Here is a 19,264-nt window from a genome sequence, read left to right on the forward strand (position 1 = left end):
CAAAATATATAAAGAACTGATACAACTCAACACCCCAAAAAACAAATAATCCAATTAAAAAATGGGCAGAAGAAATGAACAGGTATTTCTCCAATGTCTTCTACATACAGAGAGCCAACAGACACATGAAAAGATGCTCAACATCACTTATCAGGGAAATGCAAATCAAAACCACAATGAGGTATCACCACACACCTGTCAGAATGGCTAAAATCAAAAACATAAGAGACAACAAGTGTTGGTGAGGATGTGGAGAAAAAGGAACTACTGTGCACTGTTGGTAGGAATCCAAACTGGTGTAGCCACTCTGGAAGACAGTATGGAGGTTCCTAAAAGTTAAAAATAGAACTACCCTGTGATCCAGTAACCACACTACTGAATACTTGCCCCAAAAATACAAAAACAGTAACTCAAAAGGATACATGCACCTTATGTTTATTGCAGCATTATTTACAATAGCCAGATTATGGAAGCAGCCCAAGTATCCACTAATAAATAAATGGATAAAGATGTGGTGTATAAACAAACACACACACACACACACACACACACACACACACACACAGAGGAATATTATTCAGCCATAAAAAAGAATGAAATCTTGCCATTTACAACAACATGGGTGGAGCTAGACAGTATAATGCTAAGTGAAATAAGTCAGAGAAAGACAGATACCATATAATTCACTCGTATGTGGATTTAAGGACTAAAACAAATGAGCAAAGGAAAGACAGACAAACCAAGAAACGGACTCTTAAATATAGCGAACGAACTGATGGTTACCAGAAGGGATGGGTAAAATAGGTGAAGAGGATTAAGAGTACACTTATCATGGGGGTACCTGGGTGGCTCAGTCAGTTAAGCAGCTGACTTCAGGTCAGATCATGACCTCAGGGTCCTGGGATCAAGTCCCACATCAGGCTCCCCACTCAGCAGGAAGTCGGCTTGTCCCTCTCCCTCTGCCCCTTCCCCCTCATGCTCTGTTTCTCTCTCAAATAAAATCTTTAAAATAAACAAATAAATTTAAAAAAGAGTACACTTATCATGATAAGCACTGAATAATGTAGAGAATTGCTGGATCACTATATTACACACCTGAAACCAATATAATACTATATGTTAACTATACTGGAATTTGAAAAAAAGCAAATGACTAAGTTTTTACTTTTTTTTTTGTTTTGCTTTTTTGACATTTATTGCTATGTGTAATAAATGAAGCACTCAAAACAAATCAGTAAGAAAGAAAACAATAAAAAAGTGGGAAAAGGTAACTAGCAGGAAAATTATAATGGGATATTAATGGCCAAGGTACATGGGAAAAAAAGACCCAACCTCACTAATAATCTAAGAAATAAAAATTTTAAAAACATTTTTTAAAGATTTTATTTATTTGTCAGAGAGATTGAGAGCATGCACATAAGCAGGGGGAGCAGCAGGCCCCCGTAGAGCAAGGAGCCCAATGCAGACTGAATCCCAAGACCCTGGGATCACCACCTGAGCCAAAGGCAGATGCTTAACTGACTGAGCCACCCAGGAATCCCTTAAAAACACTTTTTTAATTCGCAAAAATTACAAGGTAATGCCCAAAGTTGGCCAGAGAAGGAAAAAACCACTTTCACTCACCTCTGAGGGAAATGGAAATGGGTATTACTTTCTGAAAGATAATTTGTCAACCTTAGAAACATATCCCCTAACCCAGCAAACTTATTCCATGGAAATAATTAGAGATATGGAAAGATATATTGATCATATCACCTATCTCAAACAAAATAGAAGTTTGGCTAAATTATGATACAGCCATATGATGTAATACGGTACAGAAATATAATTTTGTAGGGATATAATTTACATGGGAACACAATCACAATGTATTATGAAAAAGTAGGTAAGAAACAAGAATATGCAGAATAATCCCTTTCAAAATAAAATTATTAATTATTTTAAAGTACGAATGTAACCTACAGCATGTTCTTGTTTAAAAAAAAACCACAGGGATGCCTGGGTGGCTTATTCGTTAAGAGTCTGCCTTTGGCTCAGGTCATGATCCCAGGGTCCTGAGATCAAGTACTGCATCAGGGTCCCCGCTCAGAGAGGAACCTGCTTCTCCCTCTGCCTGCCACTCCCCCTCCCTGTGCTTGCTTTCTCTCTCTCTGGCAAATAAGTAAATAATAAAATCTTTTTAAAAATTAATTAATTAAAAAAATTTTTAAAAGCCACAGATAAAAGCAAAAGTTGCCTTTACCACTCAACACACCTTTCCAGATATAATTACTACTACAGATTTGATATATAGACTTTCAGATCTTCTCTATGTATCAATATACATACATCTACAGTTATATATAGAAATACATATTTGTTTTGACTTAATGCTATTATACTGTATGTATTTTGAGGGGTTGCTTTTTTCACCTAACACATATTGGAAAGCTTTCTTAGTAAACAGGAATCCTCTCATTTTTCTAAATGGTTCTATATTATTCTAAAGAATAACTATACCATAACTTATTTCAACATTCTCTATTGATTTGGCCATGTGTGTTCTAAATCTGTATGTGTATGACATGATTTAATGTTAAGTGAATAAAGCATAAACTGTGAATTTTACAAAAAAAATTTAAAAATTCAAAAAAATAAAAAAATAAAAAATAAATCTATATGTGTAAGACAAAAAGAAGAAAAAGCAGTACGAAGCCAAATACAGATCAAACTATTTGTCATGGTTATCTCTGCATGCTTTTCTGAATTTTAAGCTTTGAGCATTTATTACTTTTTTCCATTAGAGAAAAACTTATATTAAAATAATGAAAAACAATTTCTAAGTATTATGATTTTAGAATATATCACATTGCATCTAAGAAATGGCATTTTTATATTATAGCTGTCATTTAATGAATGATTATTGGCTAAAGTAAATGTTTTCTCTACTCAAAGAGTATTTCACCTTGCATAATAAGTACAGTAGTAACTCCATTAATCTATGTAATGAATAAGCAATGCTTGGAAAAAATAAAAATGAATCATTTATGAAATATATTTGGGTGAGTATCAACTAATAATCTTTAACCATACTTTTCCCAGAATCCTAAGATTCTTCTGTGGACTTCAGTGAATCTTTACAAAACAGAATGTGGCAAAGTGGGCACATCTTTGTTTCTACTCCAACACTTCCAAATTCTACTTTCACATGGTTTGGATTATTTGTATTCATAAAGCAGTCATGAGAAGTGCTTTATAAAGTCAAATTATTTGCGCCATTTGAAATCCTTAATGATGATAAAATAGTTAAAATTTAATATAAAAATTTAAAGTTTTTCACACATAAAAATAAACAAATCATCATTTGTATATATGTGGTTCTGCCAAGATATCAAGTTTCAAAAAACCCACACCTAGAAGTATCAGAATAAAACTGCAAACACCAAAGATAACGTGAAAATATTAAAGTAGCTAGAGAAAAAAAATGACAGATCAGAGGAAAAATAATTAGATTGACAGTTGAATTCTCAATAGTAATGGAAACCAAAAGGTAAAAGAATGATATCTTCAATGTACTGAAAGAAAATGCCTGTAAGTCTAGAATTCTCTACCCAGAGAAAATGTCTTTCAAGGGAGGAGTTGAAAAAATGACATATTCATCTTCAGACACCACGTTTAAAGGACAGAAAGTTAGAGGAAAGCATAGCGACTCAGCTCAGGGAGCTACCAGAGAAAAATAGCAACTGATGTGGGTGCTTTTTCTTTTTTTTGAATAAAAAGAAAAATAAAAAAATAAAAAATGACATATTCAGATGAATGTGAACTGAGAGGGCATGCCACTAGCAGATCCCTCACTTAAGAAAAATCTGAAGGATCTGTCTCAGACATAAGAGAATTAATCCCAGATGAAAGGTTTGAGATGCTAAGAAGGAATAAACAGGGAAGAATATGTTGAATATGTTGGTGAATCTCAACAAATACTGACTATATGAACAATAATAATAGCTAATAGGATTCCTAAAAGATATAATTAATTAACACATACAACAGTGGAGTGCCTGGGTGGCTCGGTTGGTTCGGCGTCCAACTCTTGATTTTGACTCAGGTCAGGATCTCAGGGTTGTAAGATCAACCCCCTTGATGGGTTCCTGCTTAAGATTCTCTCTCTCCCGACTATGGACTCTGAGAAACAAACTGAGGGTTCAGAGGGGAGGGGAGTGGGGGAATGGGATAGGCTGGTGATGGGTAGTAAGGAGGGCACGGATTGCATGGTGCACTGGGTGTTATACGCAACTAACGAATCATCGAACTTTACATCAAAAACCAGGGATGTACTGTATGGTGACTAACATAATATAATAAAAAAATATTATTCTGAAAAAAAAAGATTCTCTCTCTCCCTCTCCCTCTACCCCCCCCACACCTCAAAATAAATAAATAAAATAAAATATACAATAGTAACAACATGAATGAGAAGAGGATAAATGGGTAGAGTGTTCTAAGTTCCTTTTATTGTCTTGTGCAGAATAAAGATATTGATCAATTTCAGACTTCCATTAAGTCAAGAAAGCATGTTAAAATGTTTAGAGTATTAAAAGAACAGAAAATATAGTGTATAACTTCCAAACAAGAAGAGAGGAAAAATGCAATAAGAAAAAATAGCCCAAAAAGGACAAGAAAGGAAAATAAAACATAGAAAAGGCAGGACAAATAAAAAGCTCAAAATAAGGTGGCATACTGAAAAGCAAATATATCTGTAATCACAATAAGTATAAATAGATTAGAAGCTCCAGTTAAAAGACAGACTGGCTGACTAGCCAAAAAATCAAAATCCAACTATTTACAAGAAATGCATCTTTTTATATTACAGTAGACAAATGTTGAACATTAGAAACAGAGAGACCAAGAACACCAACAAAACAAAGGCTGGTATAGCTACATTAATATAAGATAAAGCAGATTTTAAGGTTAAAAAAAAGAAGTCACCAAAAAGAGGTTACTACAGAAGGTTCAACTGACGAGGACACTATAGCAGTTCAAAATTTCTACACACCTGATGATGTAGCCACAAATTAGATAAAGCATAAAGTAAACACTAGAAGAACTACAAGCAAAAACAGACTTATAATCATAATGGAACCTACAGGGGAAAAACAATTCAAGTAACACCGAACTTCTCAACAGAAACCCTGGAAGCCAAAAGGAAGTTGCACTACATTTTTCATGTACTTAAAGAAAAGAAGTGTCAACACAGAATTCTATATCTAGCAACTATCCTTCAAGAATGAAGGGGAAATAAAGACATTCCTGGATGATAGAAAACTAAGAATTTGTTGCCAGATGACCTATCCTAAAAGAATGACTAAAAGAAGTTCTCTAAAATAGAAAGGAAATGATAAAAAAAAAAAAAAAAGAATCTGAAAATCAGGAACCAAGAACTGAAATGGCAAAAATGTGGGTAAATACAATACTTTCCTTCTCCTGAATTTTCTAATTATGTTTAACAGTTGAACAAAAATTATAACACTGTCTACTTCATTCTCAATGATTGTAAATATTTAAGAAAATTATATTATGAATGAGGGAGGGTAAAGGGATATAAATTGAAGTAAGGTTTCCAAATTTCACTTTAACAGGTGAAATGTCTAGTGGGGTAAAGGACAGAAGGAGGCCGATCTCAGAAAGTATCCATGAAACCACATTTTTAAAAAATGCTCTGCATCTATTTACTCAGCTCTCTAAATCCGGCTTTTCAAAATAGTCTAGCAAGCAATTTTTTACTTAATAAGCTCTCCTCTCCTCTTGACGTTTATGCTGTACTTGACAATGTTGAACACCTCCTAAAATCTTTCACCTCCTGTTGTTAGGGAAACCAACCTAGTAACTCTCCTACATTTACATATACTTCTTCTTAGTGTCCTGAATTGATCTCTATCTTCTACTCATCCCTTATTTTTGTGTTTCTCAAAGTCTGGGACTCAAACCATGTGCAATGGAAACACCCGAGCCCCACTCCAGACCTACTGATTCAGAACCCCTAGGTATGAGTTCAAGGGCATCAGTCTTTGAATAAGATCCCCTGGCCCGAGGTGATTCAGGTGTGAGAATTGTTTTAAAAATTCACCCACAAGGTTCTGTCCTTGGTCCTTTTCTACTTCTACCTGTTACACATGCACAATTAAAGCCACACCCAGAACTTCCCCCACTTACGGCTATCAGTTGGATGTGTAAGCTGCCTACCATCCTCCCCTCCCCCAACAGCACCTACAATCCTATCTGACACACAGAATATTTATTTGAATGAGCATGATAGCTCTCAAACCTGCTTTGTCAACTAAGACCTATCTCTTTTGGGCTCCATACCTGAATGTGCAGCTATCCAACGGACATGATCACCTGGTGTCCTAAAGTTACTCTGAACTAGTTAGGATTAAGTTCAGCTAATAGTAACAGAAAAACCTAAAAGAATAGTGGTTTATATAACACAGAAGTTTATTTTTCTCAAATAACAGTCTGGAACAAGCCAGTATGAAAATTTTGCTCCAAAAAATTCTCAGGGATTTTGGCTCTGTTCTGCTTTTTGCTCCACTATGCCTAGAATATGGTCCCCATTTCATGGTTCAAGATGGAACTCCACCCAAAACAGGCACATAACTAGCAGCAGGAAAGAAGCAGGAAGAAGGAAAACAGAGGGTATATTCATCTCTCTCTAATACACTTCCTATAAGTAGAACATACTAGCTCTACTTTTATCCCATTGACCAGGACTTAGTCTCATGGCCATATATAACTGCTAGGGAAGCTGTAAATGTAGTCTTCATGTCAGGCAGCTGAATCATGTTACTAAGAAAAAAACAGAGACCAGCTAGTAGAAGACAACAGCATTCTTGGCCATGCATCCCAAAGTCACCATGTTCCAAACTGAACTACCTCGCTTTCAGGGTAAACTGTGATTTTATACCTTAGTGATGTGTCCACCCTACCTTTATCTCTATTCTGCCTGACAAACTCCTCCTCTCTTAATACTCACATCATGTGTCTTTCTGTTAAGCATTCCTTTACCCAACCGCTTTTCCCTCCAGCCTAAACAAACTGGATGTCTTTGGGCCACTTTCATATCTAGCACACATCTCTATTTTTGCATTGCTAATTGTGTGTGTGTGTGTGTATATTTTAAGTCTATTCTTCCACTATTCTTATCCCTTTTCGACTAGAAGGTAAACTCCTTGAGGGCAGAGACTGCCTTAGTATCATACATACATAGATCTGGAGCATATTAAATTTTACAAAAATCAGCCATTAATATCTACTTCCTAGAATTATGGCAGCAGGGAACCGGTAAAATAGGCCCCTAATAAAAAGGACATCATGGTATACAGTATTGTAATATAATGGGATGTGTTAAAGTTCCAAATCAAAAAAGATTCTACAGCAGTTACAAGAATATGGCTATATGCTTTTATCTAGTCACTGCTCTCATCCTGCACACATTACTTACATGTTTTCTACACTCATCTTTTTTTCTAGTATAAATAAATTTTAGTTGGATAAATTTTAAATACATTTACATTTGATTCTACTAAGTTTATATTTAACTTAAGTCAATGATTAGGTTCTATGCTTAGATCCCACTTAAATCTTAGCAGTTATTCCATCATAGAAGAGCAGGTTAGGCATGTCTAAGCTCTTGGAAGAGTCTCTAAGGAACCTCAATATTTTGATGATTTTTTTTCTGAAAGAAAATATCTAGATGATCACAGAATTCAACTTAGGAAGCACAGCATTACAACTGATAAACACTTGACTATAATAACATGTTAATCTATGATGGCTTCCAGAGTCTAAAATTTTCATTGACATGGGCGCCTGGGTGGCGCAGTCGGTTGAATGTCTGACTCTTGACTTCAGCTCAGGTCATGATCTCGATCAAGTCCCATGTTGGGCTCAGTGCTCACTGGGGAGTCTGCTTGAGATTCTATCCCTCTGCCCCTCCCCCAACTCACACACAAGTTCTCTCTCTCTCTCTCAAATAAATAAATCTTTCTATAAAATAAATAAATAAAATTTTCATTGACAGGTAGATTTTACTTAAGACTATCAAAGTATCAACTTAACTTGAAAAAACTGACCAAAATTGTGCACAATATGTATATAACAGTTGTTATGCCTTACCCTTTAAAAACTACCTTGGAGATATACACAATGGAATACTATATGTAATTTTAAATTGAATATCAACTATAAAGATAGCTAAGCACCCCAAAATGCTTTAATGGTCCAAGCGTGACTTGTAGCTTGCCCATATTCTCCCAATGCGGACAGTCAATTCAGATTATGATGCTGAATTGGCCCTCAAAAATTCTAATCATTGCCATCTTCTTTTTTTTTTTTTTTAAAGATTTTATTTATTTGATAGAGACAGCCAGTGAGAGAGCGAACACAAGCAGGGGGAGTGGGAGAGGAAGAAGCAGGCTCCCAGCAGAGGAGCCTGATGCGGGGCTCAATCCCAGGACTCTGGGTTCACGCCCTGAGCCGAAGGCAGACACTTAACGACTGTGCCACCCAGGCGCCCCTAATCATTGCCATCTTCTACCTCCAGTTCTCTAGCCTAGGCAGTGCCCTCCCTGTTCTGTCTGCTGCTCCAGCAGAGCAAGAAGTCCTAACCTCAACGCCAATTGAGCAGTTAGATCTAACTTTAATAAAATAAAAGAACATGTAGTTATTTATTATCTTACCATGTGTTCCTGGTGGTTGTAACACATCTCCTGTCAGGCGGCACCACCCAACTGGGAAAATATCTCGACAATCATACTTGCACCAATAATCAAAAGCTCCACTCCAGCCATCAAATGTGATATAAACTTCATCTCCTCTAACATCTCCAATAGTTGCAGGGCAGATCATATAAGGGTTCTTTTTGTCTATAGCTTCAAGTTTCATTCCCACTTTAAAATTATTTAGAGGTGGCTTTGGTGGTTCCTACCAAAACATTTAAAAAAAAAAGTTTTTTGTTAAGATGTAATAAGAAGCATTTGCTCAACTATATCTCATAACTTTTAGCAATCAAAAATTAAACTCCATGTTTATAAATTAAATACAGGAAGAAAACAGTTCTCAGAAATCTCTCTGAAACTCTGCTCTATATCTCACTTACTCTGGAGCAGAGCCAAGAACCTGGAAGGAAACAAAAACAGACTGATAGTAATTCATTCATTCATCTAAGAAATATGTGTTATATAGTATGTACCAGAAGTTCAGGATTCATTAGTGAACAAAAAATAACAAAGATCCCTGCTCTGGCAGAGCTTACCTTCTAGTGGTGGTGGCAGTAGTGGTTGGGGTGCGGATAGGGGAAAAAGAGAGAAGCAATCAACAAGAAATTTTTTTTTTAAGATTTTATTTATTCATTCGACAGAGATAGAGACAGCCAGCGAGAGAGGGAACACAAGCAGGGGGAGTGGGAGAGGAAGAAGCAGGCTCACAGCAGAAGAGCCTGATGTGGGGCTCGATCCCATAACGCCGGGATCATGCCCTGAGCTGAAGGCAGACGCTTAACCGCTGTGCCACCCAGGCGCCCCAACAAGACATTTTAAAAGAGGGAATCAAACAAACCTAATAAATGTATAAATTATAGCATATGTTGAAAACTGGTAAGTCCAAAGAGAATGAACAGCAGCAGATAATATCTAAAAAAACAAAAACAGAAACTACCTCCAAGTATAAGATGCAGACACAAAAACATGAAAGTCATATAGTCCGGGATCATTTACAATATCCAATCCAGAAATCAATATTTAAAAAGCATCCTTTAGTTATAAAAATTTAAAGCATGCAAATGCTAACAGATTTCTTAGAAAGCCTAAGTGCTCTGTTAAAAGCAACATATTTTCTTTCAATTTGCTTTTTATCCTAGTATACAGCACCATCATCAACCCAATCACCCAAGCCAGAAGCCTGGAAATAGTCCTAGACCAGGGGTTATCAGCCCAACTAAACATCAAAATCACTTGGGGCCACATCCTCAGGATATTGATTTAATTGGTCTGGGGTGGGCCCCAGGCATCAGCACATTTTAACTCCAAGGTGACCCTAATGTGGATCCAAGGCTGAGAACCACTGCACTAGATGCATCCTTTCCCCTTAACACTCACATTCAAAGACCAAGACCTGCCAGTTCTATCCCTTAGATCCCTAGGATAACAACATTAAAAGTTAACCTTCAATCATTTAGTATATGCCAGGCACTGTTCTAAATGTTTTCCATATATTTAATTCTCACAACAACCCTATAAAGTCAATGCAATTATTATCCCCATTTTATAGATGATAAAATTGATGGACAATTGCCTAAGAATATACCAGAAGTATCAGAGCTAGATTTAAACGTAGGCAGACAACTCCTTGGAACATCCTACCACATCACCTGCTTAGACAACTCCAGCTGATCCACTTCAAAGCCCAGCTCTCCTGGTCTCTTTAAGGCTTCCCTGGCCAACTCCTGCCCACTCCTAAACCCCCTCAAAGGAGGCGCTCTTGCCTTCAACTGCAAAACTACTCTTGAAATGTGTTTACTCCTCTGAGACTAAGGGATTCTCAAAAGCAGATATATCTTATGCATACTGTTATTTCCAGCAGAGTACCCAACAACAAGATCTTTAAAAAAAACAAACAAATGAATTAACCAAGTGATCATCTGAAGAACAGTAAACAAGCTTTCAACTAATTAATTCTTTCACCAAGATATAATTTAAAAACATATCTGGTAGGTTGATTCCTTTTTTAAATGCCCCCTTTAAGCCCATCTCATTATCCAGTACTTTTCCAGTGATATCTTTTATACCCTTGAAGTCTTAAAGTTCTTTAATTATTAGCCTTCAAAATCCTTAATTTTAATTACATAATCTTAATTTGATTCTTAAAAACCACCTAAAAGTCAGCAGGGCAAAAGTTAGCTTGATCAAAGATCAAAGTTATTTGATAAATAAGTAGCTGGTAAGTAAGAAGCAGAACTACTGCCACTTCATGAAGGGGCTAAAGGTCAACTAACTGTTACTACATACGGAAGGAAAAAACGGAGGTGGATTTAACAAAAGATAACTTCGGCAGTTGATAAACTTGTGCTGCCATTTACAGAATGGAGGAAACATTCAAGGCACACATAAGGTTCCTAGGACCTTACACTATCATATAACCAAATAAGAATAAGACTTTCTGTAGCAAAGCAAACTAAATTCAAATGGCAATATACATTTTCTGCTACAAAACAGAATTAAGACAGGAATGAGCAGGAAAGAGAATTTTAAGATTCAAACTATAATCTAAAAAGATAAACCAAATTTAACAGTATGTTATCAATGCCACTATTAGCTGACAAGTAAAAAAAAAAAAACAGACAATGATTATGGACAAAATGCAATTTATTCTCTAAGATATTCATACTGTTTATTAATTCTTCTAAATTTCGCGAATACTCTATCAAAGTTACTTACATCAGTATAGTCATACAAATAAATATTAACAGAGCCCTGGAAGAAAACAAATACTGATTTTTTAAAAATCAAAGGAACTTCACCTTTTTCATAAATAAATGAAAGGGTTTTATCTCAAAACAAGCTACCTCCAGATTTAGATAATTGGCAAAATGGTTCCCTCTGCTGTCCACAAAAGGTAATGATATAAAGTTGCTTTTAAAAATGTTTTTGAAGAATATGGTTTGTCATCATCAGTTCTTGAATAACTTCCTAAACCCAAAGATATAATTTGTAGGGGCACCTGGATGGCTCAGTCAGTAGAGCATGCAACTCCTGATCTTGGGGTCCTGAGTTCAAGCCTGATGTTGGGCAGAGAGCTTACTTAAAAAAAAAAAAAAAAATCATATATCTATATATATAAAATTCGCAAATGCAATAGCTAAAAAAAACACAAGGGCTCATTCTTTTTTACTGTGATAAAAAAATTTATTCTCTCTTAGACGGTAGTAAAGAATGTTCTTTTAACCCCTCTCCTTGCTACCTACCTATGATTCTGCTTAAAGGCTATTTCTTCTCATATTCCACAGACTCTGAGGCCAGTCTGAGCATTAACTGCATTACTCCGCTGCCTACAATATTCTTACCCTTGTAACCTCACGGTTCCTTTTCTCCCTTTCTTCAGATCTTCACTCCAATGGCATCTTCTCAGCAAAACCTTCCTGGCCAACCTACCTAAAATGTCACCCTCCCCTTTCCTAAGCAGGTACAACCATCAAACATAATATAGACTTTATTTATTTTGCCTGGTTTATTATGCATTTCCCCAGCTAGAAGGCAAGCTCCATAAGGACAGGAGTTCTTTTACTGCTTGTTTATGGCTGTATTCCCAGAGTCTACTTCTGACCACAGACTCCTATCTTTAACTTCTACTTCCTTACTTTTAATCAACTACTTCTTTGACCTCATCAAAAATTCTAGTCCTTTAAATTTCATTTATTTATTCACAAATATTTACAAAGTGCCTACTAATGTCAGACACTACTGAAGGCTCCTGATATACATTAAGTAGCAAAATAGACAAAATCCCCCCCTTGTAGTATTCACATGCTAGTAAAGAGAAAGATGAAAAACACCATAACATAAGCAGAATATATTCTATGTTAAAAATGAGAAGTGCTATGCAAAAAAAGAAAGTAAAGCAAAGTAAGGGAGATGCAGAGAAAAATGTAACAGAGGAGTTGTGCAAAACTTTAAATAGGGTGAGGCGCCTAGATGGCACAGTCGGTCAAGCAGGGCCGACTCGGTTTCAGCTTAGTTCATGAGATTGAGCCCTGTAATGGGCTCCATGTCCAGCACAGGGTCTGCTTAAGGCTCCCTCTGCCTTCACCTCCCACCCCACCCCCTGGCGCGTGCATGTGCGCGCACTCTCTCTCTAATAAAACCTTTAAAAATAATAATAAATAGGGGCGCCTGGGTGGCGCAGTCGTTAAGTGGCTGCCTTCGGCTCAGGGCGTGATCCCGGCATTATGGGATCAAGCCCCACATCAGACTCCTCCGCTATAAGCCTGCTTCTTCCTCTCCCACTCCCCCTGCTTGTGTTCCCTCTCTCACTGGCTGTCTCTATCTCTGTCAAATAAATAAATAAAATCTTTAAAAAATAATAATAATAATAAATAAATCTTAAAAAGAAATACACTTTTTAAAGATTTTATTTATTTGAGAGAGAGAGAGACAGAGGGTGGGGAGAAGTGCACAAGTTGGGGGAAAGGGCAGAGAGAGGGAGAAGCAGACACCCTGCTGAGCAAGGAGTCATGACCTGAGCCAAAGGCAGATGCTTAACTGACTGAGCCACCCAGCACCCCAAAAAGAAATACTTTAAAAAGGGTGATCAGAACAAGCCTCATATGGAAGACTACATGCGAGAAGAACCCTAAAGGTGATTATTAACCATGCAGTTACCTACAGGAAGAGTATTCCAGGCAGACAGAATAGCCAGCGCCAAGGCCCTAAAGCAGGAGATGTGTCCACGTGTTTGAAAAACAAGGAAGTGAGTGTGGCTACAAATTTATTATGCAAGTGGGACAGCAGTAGGAAACAAGGTTACAGAGATGAGGGGTCATATGTAGAGCCACGGAGGCCACTATAAGGACTCTGACTTATACTCTGAGTAAAATGGTGAGCCCCTGGACAATTTTGAGCAGAGAAGTGATACAATCTCATTTATGTTTTAAAAGGAATATTCTGGTTACTGTTTACAGACTACAAACTGTGAGGTTATAAAGAAGTCAATGAGGAAGCTACTGAAGTCATCTAGGTGAGAGATAAAAGCAACTTGTACCAGCTGATGGCAAGAGAGATGTCAATAAGTAGTTGGATTTTGAAAATATTTTGAAGGTAAAGCCCACAGCATTTCCTTATGGACTAGATGCAGTGTGTGAAAGAAATAATCACCAAGGTTTTTGGCCCCAGCAACTAGAATAACAGTTGCCACTCCTCAAGATGGGAAAGGCTGCAGGTGGAAGTTTGAGATGTCTACTGGACATCCAAGTGTGGATGTTGAGTGGATATTCAAGTCTGAGTTGGGAGCAAAAAGTCTGAATTAGAAATACAGATTTGAAAGTCATTTGCATATAAGCTGTATTTAGAGCCAGGAATTAGATGAGATCACCAAGAAATTAATACAGATCACAGTTTCTCAACCTTGGCACTACTGCCATTTGGGGTCAACATTCTGTTGTGGGAGCTGTTCTGTGCATTGTAGGATGTTTAGCAGTGTCCCTTACCCACTAAATGTAAGTAGCACCTCACACACACACAGTTGTGATGAACAACAATGTCCCCAGACATTGCCAAATGTCTCACTGGGGGCAAATTACCCCCCTTCCCAATTGAGAACCACTGATAGAGATTAAAAAGTGAAGGGGACCAAACACTAATATTCTGTAACACTCTTTCACACCCAGGTTTCAGAGTATCATGTCATCCAAAATCAATTATCCCACTATCATTTTATTATCTCCAAACCTTAATTCAAGATCGCCATAGGGGCGCCTGGGTGGCACAGCGGTTAAGCATCTGCCTTTGGCTCAGGGCGTGATCCTGGCGTTATGGGATCAAGCCCATATCAGGCTCCTCAGCTATGAGCCTGCTTCTTCCTCTCCCACTCCCCCTGCTTGTGTTCCCTCTCTCGCTGGCTGTCTCTATCTCTGTCGAATAAATAAATAAAATCTTTTAAAAAAAAAAAAAGATCGCCATAGGACACCTGGGTGGCTCAGTCGGTTAACTGTCTGACTTTTGATTTTGGCTCAGATCATGATCTCAGGGTCACGAGATGAAGTCCCACATCAGGCTCACACTGAGCATGGAGTCTGCTTCAGATTCTTTCCCTCTGCCCCTCCCCCTGCTTGTGCTATAAATAAATAAACGAACCTTAAAAAAAAAAAGATCACCATCCACTTTACCTATTTATACTCAGTTGCTGAACACTGCTGGAGAAAAGTCCCACGTGTTTATTACATGTAGTACCATATATTTAGTGTTCATCCTTAGCTGAACCCTCCAAAATATTGTCATGTGTCCCTAGGCCATTCCTTGTCCCATCTCATACAGCTGCTGTTCCATTTACCATTCACTTTAAGACAAATTTTATGTATCCTCATTATATGTTTATTATTTTGTTAACTTTCTTCTCAACAAGAGAGTTGGAACACAGTAGACATTCAATCTATGTATGAATCCTTCCCTCCAGCCTTTGTCAGTTTCCTATTTCACAGAGTAAACTGAGGCCATCAGGAATGAAATCTATCAATATTCTGCTCCCACAACTACAAATCTAACTCTACCTGAGGATACTTTTCACCTGGTCTTTAGTTCTTGCTAATATAACCAATAAACTTCCTATCCACCAAATAGTCAAGAATCAGCTTTCCTCTCAACTGACCTTTAGTAAGTATCTGATATGGCTACTTATAAATCATAAAGGTGAGTGGGTATTTCTCAAGGTTCTAACCTTGACACTCCCCTCTTCTTCTAGGTAGTCTCCCTGGATTAGCTTATTCATTCTCAAGGCTTCCATCATTAACATTTAAACTAAAAACTGCCATATCCACATACCCAAGCCTAACCTTGCTTTTAAGTTCTGAACGCTTTACTTGCAACAGTCTGCTAAGTAGTCATCCCACCTCAAATTTCCCAAAGGTGCCTGTCCAAAACAAAACCCATTTTCTCCCTCTATATGTATTCATCTTCCTGTATTCTCCATCCTTTCTTCATTTAACAAACAAGTATGTACCAGGACCTATGACAGACACCAAGAATTCAAAGACAGTTAATGGTTCAAAAGGAACTCACAGTCTAGGAAGAGACAATGAAAATAATAATATAATCCAATTCCTATAAAGATTGAGATATGCACAAGGTGCTAAAGAAGTGTAAGAATAGAAAGGGGAAATTAGGGAAGATACACTGGAGGATTTAATGCCTAACTAGAATCTTAGCGTTAACCAGAGATAACCAGCTCTAAAAAGGAACATGTTATCGGCAGGCTATCAGAAGCAATTTAGAACATAAAATACAAAGCAAGGAGTGGCAGCCATAATCCAGATCATACAGCACCTTAAAGGCCATATTAACAAACTTACACTTCATCCTGAGTGCAACTGGGAACTTCAAGAGTTTTAAGCAAGAGAATAATGTGGTTAAGGCTCCTATATCAGATATTTCTGGCAGTTGTGTGGAAGGATAAAGGTTAGAGGCAGTTATAAGGCTAGCTGAACAGTTCAGGCAAGGGGAAAGCCTGCACAAGGCACAGTGGTGGTAAGGTTAGAAAGAGACATGAGAAAAAAATAATTAGGAAGCTAAGTGGGTGGGCCTTTCTAATTAAATGGCTATTCGCAGGCCAGGGTCAAGAAAGAACGGTGATTTAAGACGGCTCTTGGCAAAGTTTCAAGCTTGGCTGAAAGGGCACCCACAAATCAATGAGTAAGAACAGAAATCCAACAGAAAAACAGGCAAAGGCTATAATCAGGTAATTCACAGAAAAATAAAAGGCCATTAAACATATTTTAAAAGCTCGGTTTCACTGGTAATCGGTTCAGTGCAAATTACAGCAATGAGATACCATCCCCACCCCCAACTCCCCCCAAAAAAGATACATAAAATTTTTAAAGATTGATGACATCTGATGCTACTGAAGGTGTGGGAATAGAAACATCTATATAATAATAGTGGAGCATAGCTTGACACACCCTTTGGGGATGCAATTTAATAGTATATATCAACACTTAAAAGCACACATTCCCTTTGAACCAATAATTCTACTTCTAAAAATGTAGCCTTCACACTTATACAGAAAGCTCTATACTACAGATGACTTAACAAGAATATGGACACAACCTAAACATCCATCGTTAGGGACAGATTAAACCAATTATGGTAATCCATACCACAGAACAGTACAATACAACCTAAAATATATATGAAGCAAAACAGAAAGATTTCCAGAATATACATATTTTAAGGGTAAAAATAAATCACAGAACAACATTCACAATATATTCAAATTTATGTTTAAAAAATTAAAACCCATATATGTTTGTGAATGCACAGAAAAAGTCTGGGAGAACACAAATAAAACTTCTATTTGGAGAGAAGAGGGTGGAAAGGAGGAAAGGATGGGATGAATAAAAAGATGCTCATTTTTTACTCTGAGTACTTTGATATCCCCTCTCCAAACATGAATTACTTTCATAATTTTAAAAATGAAAAACATAATGTATGTGACATGTAACTAGCTAATAAAGCAATCTGATAGTAAGTAAAATAAATCCAATGGCTTTTCTAAAGCCACAGCCCAAGCTGATAATGTTTAATAAAGACTACTACTAAATATCTCTTTTGGGGGCACCTGGGTGGCTCAGTCATTAAGCGTCTGCCTTTGGCACAGGGCCTGATCCCTGCAGGGTCCTGGGATCGAGCCCCGCATCGGGCTCCCTGCTCTGCTGGGAGCCTGCTTCTTCCTCTCCCACTCTCCCTGCTTGTGTTCCCTCTCTCACTGGCTGTCTCTCTGTCAAATAAATAAAATCTTAAATATATATATATTCATATAAATATATATATATTTATATATATATATATATTTAAATATATATATAATCTCTTTTGTTACTATTCTCACATATGCTTTACACATTGCCCAAAGGGCCTGTGCTGGGAGGTGGTTGGGCAAACTCACTTTCAGGCACTCTTGTTACTCAAAGCGGCACTCAAAAGAATTTTTTTTTGCAATGTGAGAATCACATTAATTGATGTTTTACATCCTTATGTCTTTAATGTTCTCCAAAAGCTTTTAAAACCATTGTCAAAGCAATCTTGAAAAAGAAGAACAAAGCTGGAAGTATCACAATCCCAGATTTCAAGATACACTACAAAGTTTTAGTAATCAAAACAGTATGGTACAGGCACAAAAACAGACACATAGATCAATGGAACAGAACAGAGTCCAGAAATAAACCCACACGTATATGGTCAATTGATTTACAACAATGGGGAAAAGACAGTCTCTTCAACAAATGGTGCTGGAAAAACTGGACAGCTACATGTGAAACAACAACAAAACTGGACTACTTTGTTACACAAAAACAAACTTGAAATGGATTAAAAACCTAAATGTGGGGGCACCTGGGTGGCTCAGTTGGTTAAGCATCTGCCTTCAGCTCAGGTCATGATCCCGGGGCCCTGGGATCAAGCACCACGTCTGGCTCCCTGCTCAGCAGGGAGTCTGCTTCTCCCTCTGCCCCGACCCTGCTCGTGTTCTCTCTCGCTCTCTCTCAAATAAATAAATAAAATCTTAAAAAAAAAAAAAAACCCTAAATGCGAGGCCAGAAACCATAAAATTCCTAGAAGTAAACATAAGCAGTAATTTCTTTGACATTGTCCATAGAAACATTTTTCTATGTGTCTCTGTTTTCCTATCTTTCTACTTTTCTATATGCCTCCTCTGGCAAGGGAAACAAAAGCAAAATTAAACTATTGGGACTATACCAAAATTAAAAGCTTTTGCACAGTGAAGGAAACCATCAACAAAACAAAAAGGCAACCTACTAAATGGGGGAAGATATCTGCAAATGATATATCTGATAAGGGGTTAATATTGAAATTATATAAAGAACTTTTAGAACTCAACACCAAAAAAACAAATAATCTAATTTAAAAATGGGCAGAGGACCTAAATAGACATTTTTCCAAAGAAGACATCCAGATGACCAATAGACACATGAAAAGATGTTCAACATCACTCATCATCAGGGAAATGCAAATCAAAACCACAATGAGATATCACTTCACACCTGTCAGAATGGCTAAATACAAAAACACAAGAGACAACAAGTGTTGGCGAGAATATGGAGAAAAAGGAACCGCTATGCACTGTCGGTGGGAATGCAAATTGGTGCAGCCACTGCAGGAAACAGTATGGAGGTTTCTCAAAAAGTTAAAAATAGAATTACCCTATGTTCCAGTAATTCCACTACTGAGTATTTACCCAAAGAAAATGAAAACACTAATTTGAAAAGATAAATGCACCCCTATGTTTACTGCAGTATTATATACAATAGCCAAGATATGGAAGCAACCTAAGTGTCCATCCATAAATGAATGGATAAAGATGTGGCATATATATATACATACATACACACACACACACACACAGATGTGGCATATATATATATACATACACACACACACACACACACACACAGAGGAATATCAGCCATGAAAAAGAAAGAGATCTTGCCATTTGCAACAACATAGTTGGA

General features: G+C 37.2%; 1 protein-coding gene across 5 annotated transcripts in view; it reads right to left on the minus strand.

The window, feature by feature from the left end:
* The window catches only part of SCML2 (Scm polycomb group protein like 2), a 91,904-nt gene that overhangs the window by 43,382 nt on the left and 29,258 nt on the right, over nt 1-19,264 (minus strand). For all 5 annotated transcript variants that reach the window (XM_034649597.1, XM_034649596.1, XM_034649600.1 and 2 more), the window contains one exon: nt 8,715-8,958. In XM_034649597.1, the coding sequence (XP_034505488.1) occupies nt 8,715-8,958 (244 nt within the window). The remainder of the gene's footprint in view (nt 1-8,714; nt 8,959-19,264) is intronic.

Source organism: Ailuropoda melanoleuca, chromosome X (assembly GCF_002007445.2).
Source record: "Ailuropoda melanoleuca isolate Jingjing chromosome X, ASM200744v2, whole genome shotgun sequence".
Lineage (NCBI taxonomy): Eukaryota > Metazoa > Chordata > Mammalia > Carnivora > Ursidae > Ailuropoda > Ailuropoda melanoleuca.